Genomic DNA, 15,267 nt, shown 5'->3' with positions numbered 1-15,267 from the left:
ACTTATCTTGGCTGCGGTGCCTGCTGTTTGTGTGTGGATGTCGGTCACACTAGAATAACCCGTTATAGTACATCCTTCTTTCCTCATCCAGCCAAACTGCGGAATGTTTTGCCATCTTCTGTTTCCATACTCTTACAATCTCTCTTGCTTCAAAAAGCTGGTTTTCCATCGTCTTTGTGGTGTAGATTAACATACACTTTTCTGCACTTGTTTTTCCTTTTTACCCCCCCTAGGCCCCGTTGTGGATCGATGACCTATGCCTGGGTGGGCTATTAAGAAAAAAAAATTGCGCCATCAGATCTCCCATTGCGACCATATTTTGGTTCACATCGTCTTTTATACAGGAGCCTCTACGGTCTTTGTTTACATGTCAAGAAATACATGATGATCTCATCGCATGGGTTTATTATGATTTACAGTACATTGGATGAATTTGTTCGTTTTTTCAAGAGATGTTTGGATAAACAGTGAGTTCTGCTATAACACGTGTTTTGACAACGCAAATTGGCTCTAACGCGATTTATGAATAGAGGAACGATATTTGTATAACGCGAACGTTTGTTTGCTGTAACGCGATTTTTGCTTGCTATTTCTCCAATTTTTTGGTATTAATTGTGAATATGGTAAAGAAGAATATCTCCAAGAAGCGTTCTGGTGATCGCATTCCCAGTGATGATCGTAAAAGAAAGGCTATAACCCTTGAAGAGAAGCTCGATGTTATCAACCTCAAAATCACCCTTCTCCCCCATCAAGTTATATTCATATTTTTTCAAGGTAAAGTGTTACATTTACTGTATGATTTAATTATTAGATATGAATGTAACATTTATTTAGACTGTGCTATCATTTGTGTTAGGCTAACTACTAAATTTTTTTCGATTTCGAGTAGTGATCTGCACCTAACCCTATTTTCTCCATAAGCCCTTCATTTGTAGCTGTAGACGAGGGGCGGGGCTTATGGGCCAGCTTAGCGTGGAAAGGGTATAGTCATTGTTAGTATGGTATGTTCATATTTCATGACCTTCCTCCCTACCATATATCCATTCTTTATATTGAAACAAAAATACCATTAAAGACCTTATCAAGAAATATAAAGAAATAAATTATTCATTATTTCCTTAATTTTTACCTTTAATATGGTACTTTGCAATGCTTGCACATGTAAAACACCTACTGTTGATAAATAATGTATTGAAGATAGCTTACTCCATATCTAAACTGCAATTAATGAGGAATTGCTTTTTTCATATTTAAATCTTGCTTACTTTTTCATCCAGAACACTAGTCTATGGGAATCCATAATGTTCCACCAACACCATTTTGATTGTTTACATAATTGCTTTCAGTGAATATTTCATACATGTGAATACTTCTAACGAATGTTACATTGTATGATATACTGCACAGTATATTTATCCTAAGGTGAACCAACCTTACCTACCTATTGTAACCTAAACAGAATACAGTATAGTACACTACTGTACATCATTGTTAGGTAAGGTTAAGTTGGTTAATTTATCTTGCATAAATCAATTGCTGTAAGCATTCACCTGGAAGAGTCATTAGAATCATTTGTAAATATTTTTTTGGTCAATAACAGATCATCACCATGCTTGCTTGGGTTGACCATGATTACCTGATAATGTTAGGAACATGGCAGTTGAGCAGATATAGCACTTGCCTTCTGTTCCATGGGTTGGCGGTTTGATTCCCAGTTCACCCAGCTGTAAATGGGTCCCTAAGTTTTCAACTTGGGGAAGTGAATGTGGTTGTGTGCAGTACTGGCCATGCTGCCTCCTTGTGTACTGTGGCTAAGTATAAAATGTGCTGTATCTACACTGTCCCTAATGGGCAGTCATACATGGGACCCACTTTCACATAATGATTTGGTGTCCTGGTTAACATTGCCTTTGTTTCCTGAAATGATGATATTGTTGAAGAGGGTTCATGCTATGTATAACAGGTCTAGGATCCTTTATCACAAATTATGATATGATCCAAAAAATTAAACTCTTGAACAGACCCTTCTGTGTGTGAGTAAAATTGCATACTGTATCTTGGATGAAAGGTAAAGATACTCTTATAAACTTCATGTCAGTAATTCAGGATTGTGAAAAGCTGTACAGTAATGTATATGTAAGTACATGTTCAACATGTCAAATACGGTTTTGAGGAAACCGGGAATGTGAGAAAATTATACATTTTCACCTGTATGACATGACCAGTGATCACATGATTGCCTGAGACAAATTTCACATTTAAAAAAAAAGTAATATATTTGCACTAGAATAAAATTATGCTGGTCAAGTGTGCAGATTAGCTAACCTGGTTGTTGTTGTATCCACATGCCTTAACTTGTAACCCACAAACTTTAGTGTTCACCCTAATCATTCCTAAGTTCTTGGAAACAATACTGTGTTGAAAAAAATTACCCAAGCACAATCATGTTTTCTGAAGAATAAAGTAATGTATTTTGTATATTGTAAACACAACTAAAGGAACAACCAGTATATTTAGCATGAAGTGGTGGTGTTAGAGAAAGTGAGAAAATGCCAGTGTTGATATGTAATCATTGTTTTATCGAGTGCTATGACAGTTCTGTAAATTATACCAAGCATTACCAAAACAAAAACAATTGAAGCAAAATCATGTTTACTGTTAAAATATAATACAATACCTGTACAGTGAATGCAAGAGACCGGAAGTGGTGGTGTAAGTAGAAAATTTGTATCAGCCTAGGCATAGGCTATTGTATTGTAGGGGTAGGTTCCAAAAATATTTGACGGTCAAAATCCCATTGGTCCCAAAGTTTCTTTTTAGATAAAGGATCCTTGACATGTGTAATCTAACTTCTGTGAGGACTTGGTGTGGTCATCCGGAAAGCTTTACTATAGTTTCCTCAGATAGTGCAAAGAGAAACCAATTTTCTAGAGGAAATACAGTAATCTGGTTCTGCGAGTTTAAAGTAATTTTTTTCTTCTAATTTACCATTTTTGTGATATAACACCATGTAAGCACTGTACAATATCTTCTTGGAAAATCACTGATAGAGGCTCAAAACAATTATGATTAGACATACTGTACAGTACAGGGAGTCCCCGACTTATGACAGGGTTAGGGACCCAAATCCAGGTCGTAAGTCGAATTGGTCGTAAGTCGAAAATGCAAATAATAATACATAGAAAATCTAAAATGAAATCCAGTACAATAAAGTAATCAACAATGAAAAATGAATAAAGTGTTACTGTGCACTTACCTTTAATGTAGTCAGCTGAATGCACACGGGGCCCCAATAATTTTTTAATTGAACATGGAGACTACTGTACATTAATTGCATGAAGCAGAAGAGGAGACAGGGCTGGGTGAGTCATCAATGTCGCTTTCTTCAGACAGGCTAACATACTTGCTTGTTGAAGGTATTGGATCATCTTTAGGGAGTGAAGAGGCAGCACTGGTGGGGCGTGAGGAGACAGCAGTGGGGGACTTCTTAAAACATATGTCCAATTTAGACTGCACAGTTTGCCTTTTCTTTTCATTGTAAATCTCCCTGTAGCAAGCAAGTGCATCTTGGATCATTCTGTCAACTTTTGCAAAATGCTCAACATTTTGATCCATTTCGTCAAACATTTGCATCCCCTTATTAATAGTAGCAAATGCCTCTGCCATTTGTTTCTTCTGAGCACCACCAGAACTCTCACTTTTATGCTTGATAGTCATTTTAAAGGGAATTAGAACTGAAAATATTGAAAATATTGTCAGTACACAGCGCGATCACTACCGACAACAATGATGGCCAAACACCAACTGGGCGCGCTATGGCGTGGACGCTGTACACCACGAGGCAGCCCAGCCCACGCCACGCTCTTGTACTGGACGGAAACGTTTCGGTACTGGAAATTACGTTATTTGAAAATTTTTTGGAGCGACTGAGGCGGTCGTATGTCCGGGTGGTCGTATGTTCAGTAGGTCGTAAGTCGAGGAGTACCTGTACTGTACTGTACCTGTATAAGGTAAAGCACAGATCGTGTTGGAGAAAGCACAGTAAACTTAGTGGTCTTACAAAAAAAAAATAGGCTTTAATGAAGGAGATATTTGAATTTTAAAGAATCTTGACTGGCAACAGGAGGCTGCAGTGTGAGTCAATTATGAACTTACTAATTGGTTTACAGTTAGACAGTGTAAGAGAAGGTTGTGTACAGTAAAATATATACAGTGCAGTATTCAGAATTATTAATGAGAGAAGTTATAAGTGATAATGAAGGACTAAAGTTAATGGTAAAATTATATCACATATATGCAATACAGATGATACTGCTCTTATCACAGATACTGAAGAGGCATTACAAAACTCATTAACATATTAGTAGAAAAGGGTGAAAAATATGGTTCAAGAGTTAATGCTGTAAAGACAAAAGAAATGGTTGTTTCCAAATTTGAAATAAATTCTAAAATAAAAATTGTGGTAGGCAACAGAATTTAAACAAGTGGAAAATGCTGTGTATTTGGGAAGGCTTTATATGGCAAGGACTATTGTATGAGTGAGACATGTGGACATATTCAGCAGACACCAGAAAGAGGTTGGAGGCTTTTGAAATATGGTGTTATAGGTGAATGCTAAGAATAAGCTACACTGACAGGAAAACAAATGAAGTACTGTACTAAGATTAGCAAAAACTTAAGGAGAAATACTTTAAACGTATAGAAAAAGTAATATGAGATACTTTGGTCATATACTAATTAGGGATGAGTGGATAATAACAGAAATATGAATGGGAAAATTTGAGGGTCGGGAGGTAGAGACTGGGATGCATGAATGAAATTAAAAACTGGGTCTCCAGAGAGATACAAAACCTTGGAGGATTAGTAAAAACAGCCAGAGAATATTTAGAGTGTAGGACTGTTGTCACCAAGCTTCATATATGAGGATAGTACTCTGATTGATTGATAGTTAGAATTATAATTAGGGTTGCCACTTTAACCCATTGAGTGGTAGTGATTTCTCTCGGCTGAATAAAATTATCTGGCAGTAGCCAGAAGGAAATACTGTACAATCAAAGACAAAAGTCGTGTCGCTTTTTTGTCCGAAGATTAAATATAACTCCTGAAATAATATGAGAGCCCCCTACCACCACACGGCAGAGCGCACCAAGAGTCTAGCCCTTCAGCATATGTTTTCACCAAATTTCATGACATGACTTTTGTCTTTCGTTGTACATACCTAATGCAACTCTGCTATTTAAAGGGTTAATATTCAGAGTTTTTTAATCGGATCTTCACTTAAAGTTTGCCTAGTGCATTAACCCATAAGCCCTGGGTTAGGGTGCTGCTGACAGTATCTCCCCTCCCCCCCCTGACAGGGATAGATAGAGAAAAAAAGCAACTCCCCCAAAAAAAAAATGGCAGGAAAATAGGCGGACGTTTTGGAACGTCACCTTGGGCATGCTAGTCGGACGTTTTGGAACCTCACCCAGGGTCTAAGGGTTACCATAAATGAAAATTGGTGAATGAGAAAAAATTAATAAGTTTGGTACCCCAGTGGGGTTATGCAAAAAGTATGTAGCATATACAGTACCTCTACCAGTAGAGATTATTTATATGCATCATACTGTAGATAACTTGAAGTAAATTTTCAAAACTATTTAAATTTCTTTTTGCCCCATTGGTTGTCACCATGTTTTACAGACTTTTTTTTCTTGTCGTGGATGTGTTATGGACGTCTTTCTTCTAATTTTCTCACGCAACTTGTCTAAGTTTTCACGGGACTGTTCTAAGACTATAACTTTTTGTTATGTGAAGATACACACCATAATCAGAGCAACTGAAATCTTTTGTTCACATTTTAATTTACAGTATTCATTTATACCTGAGTATCACTGAGCTGTGATTCATATGCTTTAATATTCTTTACAGATCAGAGGAAGGAGCAGCTGCAGAGACTATTTCAAAAGATCATCAATGGGTACCGCCAGAACATACAGCAGCACTGGGAAACTTGACTATTGTAAGTGTTACTCTAAAGGAATCTTTAATTATCTGAATTTAAACACCTTTCAATGCAATATGGTTTCTTCATCTCTTATTGCGGACTAAGAGCATTCCGAAGAACCTCAATGAATTTTTTTAACTGTGATGTATGGATTAACAAGACTTATAAAACCTTGATATTTACTCAAATGGTAATGAATTTAAGCCTTAAAACCGATTACAGTACTGTATTGGTGGACTAATACTACAGCTGGTGAGCAGGCGAAAACATATTGGGAAAAATTCGTAAGGAATTTGTTAACCGAAGTGAAGAATCTTATGGAAGGTAATTCGTGAACCGAAATTTCGTTAACCGAGGCGTTCGTTAACCGAGGGATCACTGTATTACAAATAAAATCGGCTCGGTATGAGCACTTACACAAGGAAGAAAGGTTGAGAAACTTTATCCGCCTGTTATCTCAAAATGAACTTTTCCAACACTCAGATTGTAATTTCTCTGCCAATTTTTGATCGATTTCAGTGAAATATACACTCAGAGTCCAATTTTTTCTATCTTGTAAGATTTATTTTGGGTTGAATATTTAATCTCAATATTTTGACAAAAATTTCAACCAAACTTGAAATTTTTTTACCTGTATTCATAAACCCAAAGAAAACAAATATATCGCTCTGGACTCTTCAATGACAATACTAGATCTCTAAGTACTATCAATTTCAAGGCAAAACAGAAAGAAGTAATGGAGAAATTATACCTTGAAAATTTAGACAAATATGATAAAATGTGTAAAGGGTTGAAAATTTTGAAAGAGTAGAAGGAGGTTATGGGGCTAGAATTGATGTAAATATGATCCTTGATTGATGACAGGAATATCATAACAATCGACCAAAATTAAAAGCACCTACACCAAAAACTGGACTCTCCTCTTAAAGGCATTCATATTTAGTGTTGGCACAGCATTCTCTTACTCCAAAGAAGTTAGCTCTGATAATTTTCTGTACTGTACTTGTGGTTTTCTTTAACTTGAGGTTACACTTTGAGTTTGCCACCGCTGTGAAATTTCATCTTAGTAAGAAGGACTAATCCAGCATATAAACTGCTTTGTCCAAAAGCTGAAGAAATATAAATGTATAAAAGGAATTGACTGAAAAATGGAACATTCTTCATGGAAGTGTCACTAATACCAGTTGGACTTAAAATGTGGGTGGAATGGTTTGCTGCAAGAGATGATGTGGAATCAGAAAGAAGCATATAACATTGTTTATTAGATCAGTTTATGTTACACTATTTTGAATAGATGTGTAAAGAAGCTTGGAAAACAATTAAATTTAGACTGGAAAAGACTGGAAATTTGTGCATCAAAAGTTACGAGAAACATTTGTTGAGATAAGGAGATTATGGAACATTGCAAACTATCTACAAAGCAGAATGATGTTCAAAATGCAGATCGATGGTGAATCTGCAAATAGGAGAGGAATTATGGTTTCTGTATTTGTAACAATGTGTGTAAGGGGTTGAGCTTATCAGTAGGTTATTTAATTTGATATTGTATAGTATAAGCAGTGCCCAATTTACAAAGGTGTGGCTTACAGAAATTCAAAGTTATAAAAAAAATGTCCCATGATTTGATTTCCGAATGAAAAACCTGAATTTTTTAGATTTGTTTTATTTTCATATTTTTTTTATTAAGTGATGATGAAAAAATGCACATTTACAGTACTCTCATGAAATACAGTAAGACTCCTCTAAGTCGGACTTCTGTAAATCAGAAACCATAAGTCAGACAAGCTCTGACTTAGGGGTGTTTTGTGGGGTTCTGAGGAGTCAACTCCCATAGGCTTGTTGTTGTGACCACTGCACATGCACTGTTTTGTTATTGTATTTAATGCTTCCCTGGTGTATTATTATGTCCTCTAGAGTAAGTAAAGGCAAAACAACATCACTGAGGATCACTGAGAGAAAAGGAATGGTGCTCAGAATTCTACCAATTGAAAAGCAACTGAAGATATGAGACAGAATTGATGCTGGGGTCTCCATGAATATTATCAGTTAGGAATTTGGGCTGAAGTGGAATACTTTTTATGACATTAGACAGATTTAAGTGCATCCAGTACTAGATATAAGTAGGTAGTAGGCAGCTACCAATCAGGGAGGTACTACCACTTGGGAAGATATTGTAAGCATACTGTATTGCCTGATGGTAGACCCTGCTGCCATATGGCATCACAAAAATTGTGACCAAGTCCCAGGTTGCTGATGTGACTTTCTGCCTCATTTACACACAATTGCAGGGTCTCAATTGTTTCCCTTACTATTGACAACACACACACATTTAGGAATACTGTACTGTACAGTATTGTATCTCACTCTTGATCTTTTTTCATTTTTGTATTTCTTTATAATTCTTTATTATTATTATTATTATAATCATTATTATTATTATAATTATTATTATTATTATTATTATTATTATTATTATTATTATTATTACAGTGTTATTATTGTTATCATTATTATTTTATATTTGTATTTTATTTTTGTATTTTTTAATATAAATTTTATTAATTCTGAATTATTATTATTATTATTATTATTATTATTATTATTATTAGTATTAGTATTAGTATTAGTATTAGTATTAGTATTATTATTATTATTATTAGTATTAGTATTAGTATTAGTATTAGTATTATTATTACCGGTATTATTATTATTATTATTATTATTATTATTATTATTACATCTTTGTCCCCCAGACCCCAATGTGGGTCAGTGACCTTTGCCCAGGTGGGCTAATCCCTATAAAAAAAAAGAAGCTAAATGTGAAGTATAACAGTACAGTATACTGTACGTACTGTAAATGTGAATACAGGTACAGTATTGCAAGTGTAAGTAGCCCCTCATTGTCCTCCACCTCAAGATTTATTTGCTGCAATAAAAGTAAGTGCAGTGTAAAAGTATACTGTTAACTATGCTGTAATATTGTTTTTGGAAGGGATTTTTCAGCAAAATGGTGGTTGAAAGTTCCTGGGCGGGAGGTTATACATAAGTTGGAATTCTAGATAAGTCGGACAGCCTTGAGCCCCATATACTTATTCTGACTTAGGGAGGTCTTACTGTATGTGGAAAATTAAATAATAGAAAATTACAGTATTCTGTATTCTTAAATTTCAAATGTTAATTACATTACAGCATGTACAATAAGGGTGTGGAGGTGTAAGAGAAAATGTAAATTTAGAATGTGAACAGATGTTTGGAGGTGTGGGTATTGCTGCCAATGTGAGAGAGCTTGTATGTAGTGTTAGTTAGGTCATCTGACTGATGACTGTTTGTACCATGTTTATCAGGGATTTAGGATGACACAAGTAACTTGTCAGGGGTCAAGCTTAGAATTCACCCCCCCCCATAGAGAATGTACAGGGTATATCAAATTGCAGTTTAGGATGGGAGGGGAATCAATGTGTTACTACAGGGTGCAGTAATACTCTATATTAATTATATGAGTAGATAGTGGCTGAGCATTTCATACTGTTCATTGTGTTTCAAATCTCATCTGGTTTTTTTCATAAGTACAAGTATACAGTAGTATAAAATTGTTACTGTACTATACGGTACTGCGTGTATTTGACATTTTTCTATTTATCACTTACAATCTTTGGTCACACCAAAATTTGTCATTAAAAGCACGTTTTGTGGAATTTTATGACATTTAGAGGAAGTATTTTATTTTGTAGAAATGAATCTCAGATTTATAATGGAAGCCTATGTGAAAATATGTGGAAGGTTTTTCTGGAATGGAGCCCTCTCATAAATCAGAGAATGCCTGTACAGTACTCCCAACACATTAGACAATTTACCTCAGGTTACTTCTGGTTTTTCTAGGGTCAAGATTTGCTCCAGTCTGTAGAAAAAAATTTAATTCAACCAAATCAGCCGTCAACTCTTATGCAGCCACCGTCCCAGCCCTTCCTTCACCCACTGAAAAGTTTTCAGGTGAGTTTTTATTTGTATTTTTATAAGGTTTTTTGATATTTAACCCATGGGGTGTGGCAGTTTTGCTGCTTAAGTGCAACAGCTGCAATGCGCACATTCACACATATTCATAATAAATTTCTTATCTCACTTATTCCACAACTATTTGGTACCACTGGAATAATCAGAAATTTTATATAAACACTTTTCTTCTATAACTATTTTTTCCGAAATATGTATGCTTGATACCGGAGTAAGGTTCATCTTGCAATCACATGAAATAACGAAGGTATAAAGTGATGTACAGGAGATCCCCGGGTTATGTAAGTCCGACTTATGAACTTCCACCGATATGAACGAGGTCCCATAAAGTTACTTTAATTTTACTTTTTTTTTTAATGGGGATTAGCCCACCCAGGCACATTAGACAATACAATGTTTCAAATATATTCCCAGACGGTAGTACCTTCCTGTTTGATAGCTGCCTATTACCTACTACCTTTACCTGATGACTTATTTTTTACTTTCATTTACTGTATTTTGTAATTTTATTTCTTTTCTTTTAAAGTACAGTACTGTAATTGATTTTAGGCTATGATATACCAGTGGGATTTTAAATATTTTTCTGTAAGTACATTATGCACATAGAGCATCTGATCCGACTTAGTACATTTTTTAGTTAAAAATATTTGTAGGAACAGAATTCATACTTAATCCGGGGACTGTGTATGTGAGCATTTTCATTAAGCGTAAACCAAAATTTGGTGTTCTACTCTCACTTATGTATAGAAATTATTATTTTATCGTGATTTCTAATATAAAACTGTCTGTAGATAATATTCTTGCAATACTAATGCAACAAATCCCACCTCTTTATCTCAAATAGCAAGTTTGCTATGACTCATTACATACAATTATCTCTCTTGAGAGAGTGCTTACCCAAACCCAAGAGTGTTAATATATAAATGAATTTTTGAATACCCATGTAATAAGAAAAAGCAAGCCATTTTCTGCTTTTGAACTGCTTAGTTCTATGAACTTATATAGCAATATCTCCGTTAGCCGGAATCCCTCAAACCCGGAACTCTCCAATAGCCGGAATTTAAATTTTCTTGTATTTTTTCGGAAAAATTCCCCAAATTTACAGGTTTGGGAACAAATTGCGAGGTTGAAAATTGGGACAGTTTCTGAAAAAAAGAAGGTAAATCTGTCCAAATTTTTATTTTTGGTCCTGGGAGCAAATATTGATTATGAAATAATGCACAATTACCAGAAAATCTGAGAAAATTGCGAGAAAATCATTCCAAATCTTTCTGCTCCTGGTCTGGGGACAAGGGTTCCTGGCGTTATGAAACATTGCATCATGTTTAGCCGCATCCTCACATGGTTGGTGCGAAGACCAACCACTTGGGTAATGCTGGATTTTTTTGCTCATGATCTGTATATGATTACTGTGCAAATATAAATATTTCTTCAAATGTACAATAATAAAAGGCTAAAATAATACAGTAATAAATAAATGTAATTCCGGGCCGAGCCAACAAGGCAAAGGGTTAGGTGACGGAGTCAAATGGTTAGGTGACATGCCAAGGCACTTTCCAGCACTCACATTAAAAGTACTTTAATACTAAACCTGCCTTATAACATTTTAATTTAGAATTTTTATTTTAAAATTAATTGATACATGATGGCTCGATTTGGCTACTTTTGCACTTAGACAATTGATCAGTGAATAACCAGGGCATATGGAGATGCATTATACACTAGTGATGTCATGAAGCTTTGCAACTGCAACCACCATGCACAAATTATCACAACCAGTACTCAAGTGTATTAAGTTAATTACTAAAAATTTTATGTCTAGTCCAAGCTATGGGATGTTTATACTCAAATTAATCGCCATCTTGCAAGAATTCCAGCAATGCAAGTTACATTTTGCTAAGTCAAGCCAGTGATATTTTATAAGCGGAAAACTTAAACTCACTGCCTTTTATAATCTTCGAGTCCCTGACAACTTCTTACACGTCAACTGTCAACACCCTATCTCCCCCTCCTCCAAGCCAGCAGGGGGGTGGGGGGGTGTAGATGGCAGTGGCAATTAATGATGTGAAGGTTGTTTTAGGCTTAATGTTTTATATTATAAAATGTCACAAACTTGACTTAGCAGAATTTAATTTGCATTCCTAGAATCCTTACAAGATAGCAATTAATTTGAGTATAAACATCTCATAGTTTGCACAAGACATAAAATTTTAGTCCTTTAGCATAGTACAGTACAATTGAGTACAAAATGAGTACAGTAATATTCTGCTTAAAATTATGTTTTTTTCATGGGAAAAAGTCTATATAACTAGCCACAATTGTCAGGATATTGTGGTTTCAAGTGTTGCAGAGTATCTCAAATAAATTCTTTGTTTAGTTCTGTACGTAGAGACTTGGGGATAGAAACCATAATAATTTGAGCTTATTAATACCAGTACCCTTCATATACATTAAATTGCTTATTTTTCTCTTTTTATTCATCTTGTCATTTAAGGATATCATTTTGGAAATGTGTCAGAGAATTTAATCAGGACCATTATGTTATCAAATTCATCTCTGACACAAATAGGGGTTTATAACAAATGCAGTGAGAAAGGGAGAGGGGAAAGACAATTGGAATATGGCCCCCCTCCACAAAGGGTAGCCTCACTGATTGTTTGTCACCAACTACAGTACTGTACTGCCTCATTCATGATACAATATTGTTTATTTGTTTTTCATTAATTAGTAAAGGTACATTACTGTAATAATCTGTGCTTATTAATACCTGTACCCTTCATATACTGTACAATACAGTGTACAGTACTGTACTATGTATATACCTCATAGGCAAAAAAGAATGTAATTCAAGACATCTTCAGGTCATAAGACCCACTAATCTTCCACCCAACAATGGGTGACTTGACATTGCATCAGGTCAGGTTAGTAACATGGCCCAATAAAATCCCACCCAACCTCCATCACAAGTGTTAAGATGTGATTGCAGTTATGTATTACAGTCAGCTGAGTGAAGTATCTGCCTACTCTAGGCTAAAGATGACAGGATCTGCTGGTGAGTACAATATATGCAGTAGTATACATTACAGTCTCACCTCGACTTACGACGGGGTTCCGTCCCGACGACCAGGTCGAAATAATACCTAGAAATTCTAAAATGGATGTCTCTTTTTCTTCTCGCCACCACGAGAACTCTCACTTTTATGCTTGCCAGCCATTATAAAGGGAATTACAAACGAAAATTTTGTCAGTTCACAGTGGGATCACTAACTTCGGGACTCGAAGGTACGTAATGTGAAAAAGTATTTTATACGACCATGACCGTCGTATGTCAAGGTTGTCGAAAGTCGAATATGTTGTAAGTCGAGGAGAGACTGTTTTATGTTCACAATATAAACAATATTGTATGTGTACAGTGGTGTTTGCATAAATAACTGCAGCTTCTATGAGCTGCATTGTTTACTCTTGGAAAAATACTACTACACTGTCTTTGCTGTAACACAGCTCTATTCATGCTCGTATCATATAGAGCTTTTGTTTTTTAAAATATATTTATCTAACCAAACTTTTAGGTAAAGTATTCAGGATTATTGTGATAAAAAAATGGTTGTCTAACAAAATTAGAAATGACTTTATTGACTGGTATAAAAATTTCTTATGTTTTTTATGAAAGAATGGAATTCCCATCATTATATCATATCAAATTATTTCATTTAAAGGATATATTATTGGAAACGTAGAGAATTTATTAAGGATCATTATGGTGTCAAATTCATCTCCCTATCACAATTAGCTACTCTTAAGTGGGGGGGGGAGGGGGACTGACTGCATCACCCAACCCCTTCAACCCCCCAAAAAGGTTAGACTCCCTCACTCTCATTACCCACACTGCTACACACAGCAACACCACCCAAATATCACACACATACACCCCTACATCACACACATTCCAACACCACCCTCACCCCACGTCACTCTCCAACACCACCCTCACCCCAAGTCACCCTCCAACACCACCCTCACCCCACGTCACCCTCCAACACCACCCTCACCCCACCCTCCAACACCACCCTCCCCCACGTCACCCTCCAACACCACCCTCACCCCGTCACCCTCCAACACCACCTCACCCACGTCACCCTCCAACACCACCCTCACCCCGTCACCCTCCAACACCACCCTCACCCCACGTCACCCTCAACACCACCCCTCACCCCACGTCACCCTCCAACACCACCTCACCCCACGTCACCCTCCAACACCACCCTCACCCCACGTCACCCTCCAACACCACCCTCACCCCACGTCACCCTCCAACACCACCCTCACCCCACCCTCCAACACCACCCTCACCCCGTCACCCTCCAACACCACCCTCACCCCACGTTACCCACACCATTGCCACACACACACACACACACTCCAGCATCACCCACACACACCCTCCAACATCACCCACACACACCCTCCAACATCACCCACTCACACCCTCCAACATATCACACACACACCCTCCAACATATCACACACACACCCTCCAACATATCACACACACACACACACACACACGACAGCAAGCATGAGGAGTGAGAGTCTTATTATATGCCAAATTTGCGTGTGTGTGGTAGCAAGTTAAATATCGGTTGTTCAGGAACGCTTGGCAACACTCATTTCCACTCCATCTCTCTAATTACCCACACTTTTCTGCTTTCTCACTCCATATTTTAAAATGCTGAAGGGATAAAACTTTGCTCATTTATACTTATACTTATCACAGTCTCCCTTAAAATACTTTAGGTTTTGTATGTAATCAAGACATCTTTAGGTCATGAGACCCCCTCATTCCCGGAATTTTCCGGGTAATGATAAATGTTTTCAGACGTTTCAGAAATTGCTCATTACATCATCTCTCGAACCCATAAAAATGTTCCTCATCCCTGGAATTTTCCGGGTAACAGAAAAATTTTCTTTTAAGTTCCAGAATTTGCCCATTACATCTTCTCTTGAACCCAGAAAACACCCCCCATTCCCAGAATTTTCAGAAAATGCACCCGATTTTCATATCTCAAGCCCGGAAAAAAGATTCCCCCCATCCCCGGAATTTTCTGGGTGTAGGGAATTTTTTTTTTTTAATTTTCCAGATAATGTGCCCCTCGGAAAATTTCAATTCTGGCTATCAGAGAGTTTTGGATTTGAGGGATTCCGGATAACGGAGATATTACTGTACTGTACATATCTACCATGCTTTCATCTAGGGATACAGTTTGTTGTGA

At 36.5% G+C, this 15,267-nt stretch overlaps 1 protein-coding gene across 5 annotated transcripts in view; it reads left to right on the top strand.

The window, feature by feature from the left end:
- LOC121873040 (WD repeat-containing protein 44-like) overlaps positions 1-15,267 on the top strand; it is a 79,155-nt gene that overhangs the window by 1,978 nt on the left and 61,910 nt on the right. For all 5 annotated transcript variants that reach the window (XM_042376349.1, XM_042376352.1, XM_042376350.1 and 2 more), the window contains exons 2-3: positions 5,911-6,001; positions 9,866-9,976. In XM_042376349.1, the coding sequence (XP_042232283.1) occupies positions 5,911-6,001; positions 9,866-9,976 (202 nt within the window). The remainder of the gene's footprint in view (positions 1-5,910; positions 6,002-9,865; positions 9,977-15,267) is intronic.

This window comes from Homarus americanus, unplaced genomic scaffold (genome assembly GCF_018991925.1).
Source record: "Homarus americanus isolate GMGI-L3 unplaced genomic scaffold, GMGI_Hamer_2.0 scaffold11022, whole genome shotgun sequence".
NCBI classification, from domain to species: Eukaryota; Metazoa; Arthropoda; class Malacostraca; order Decapoda; family Nephropidae; genus Homarus; species Homarus americanus.
Note: the sequence above shows the minus strand (reverse complement) of the source record. Positions and strands in the feature narration are given on the sequence as shown.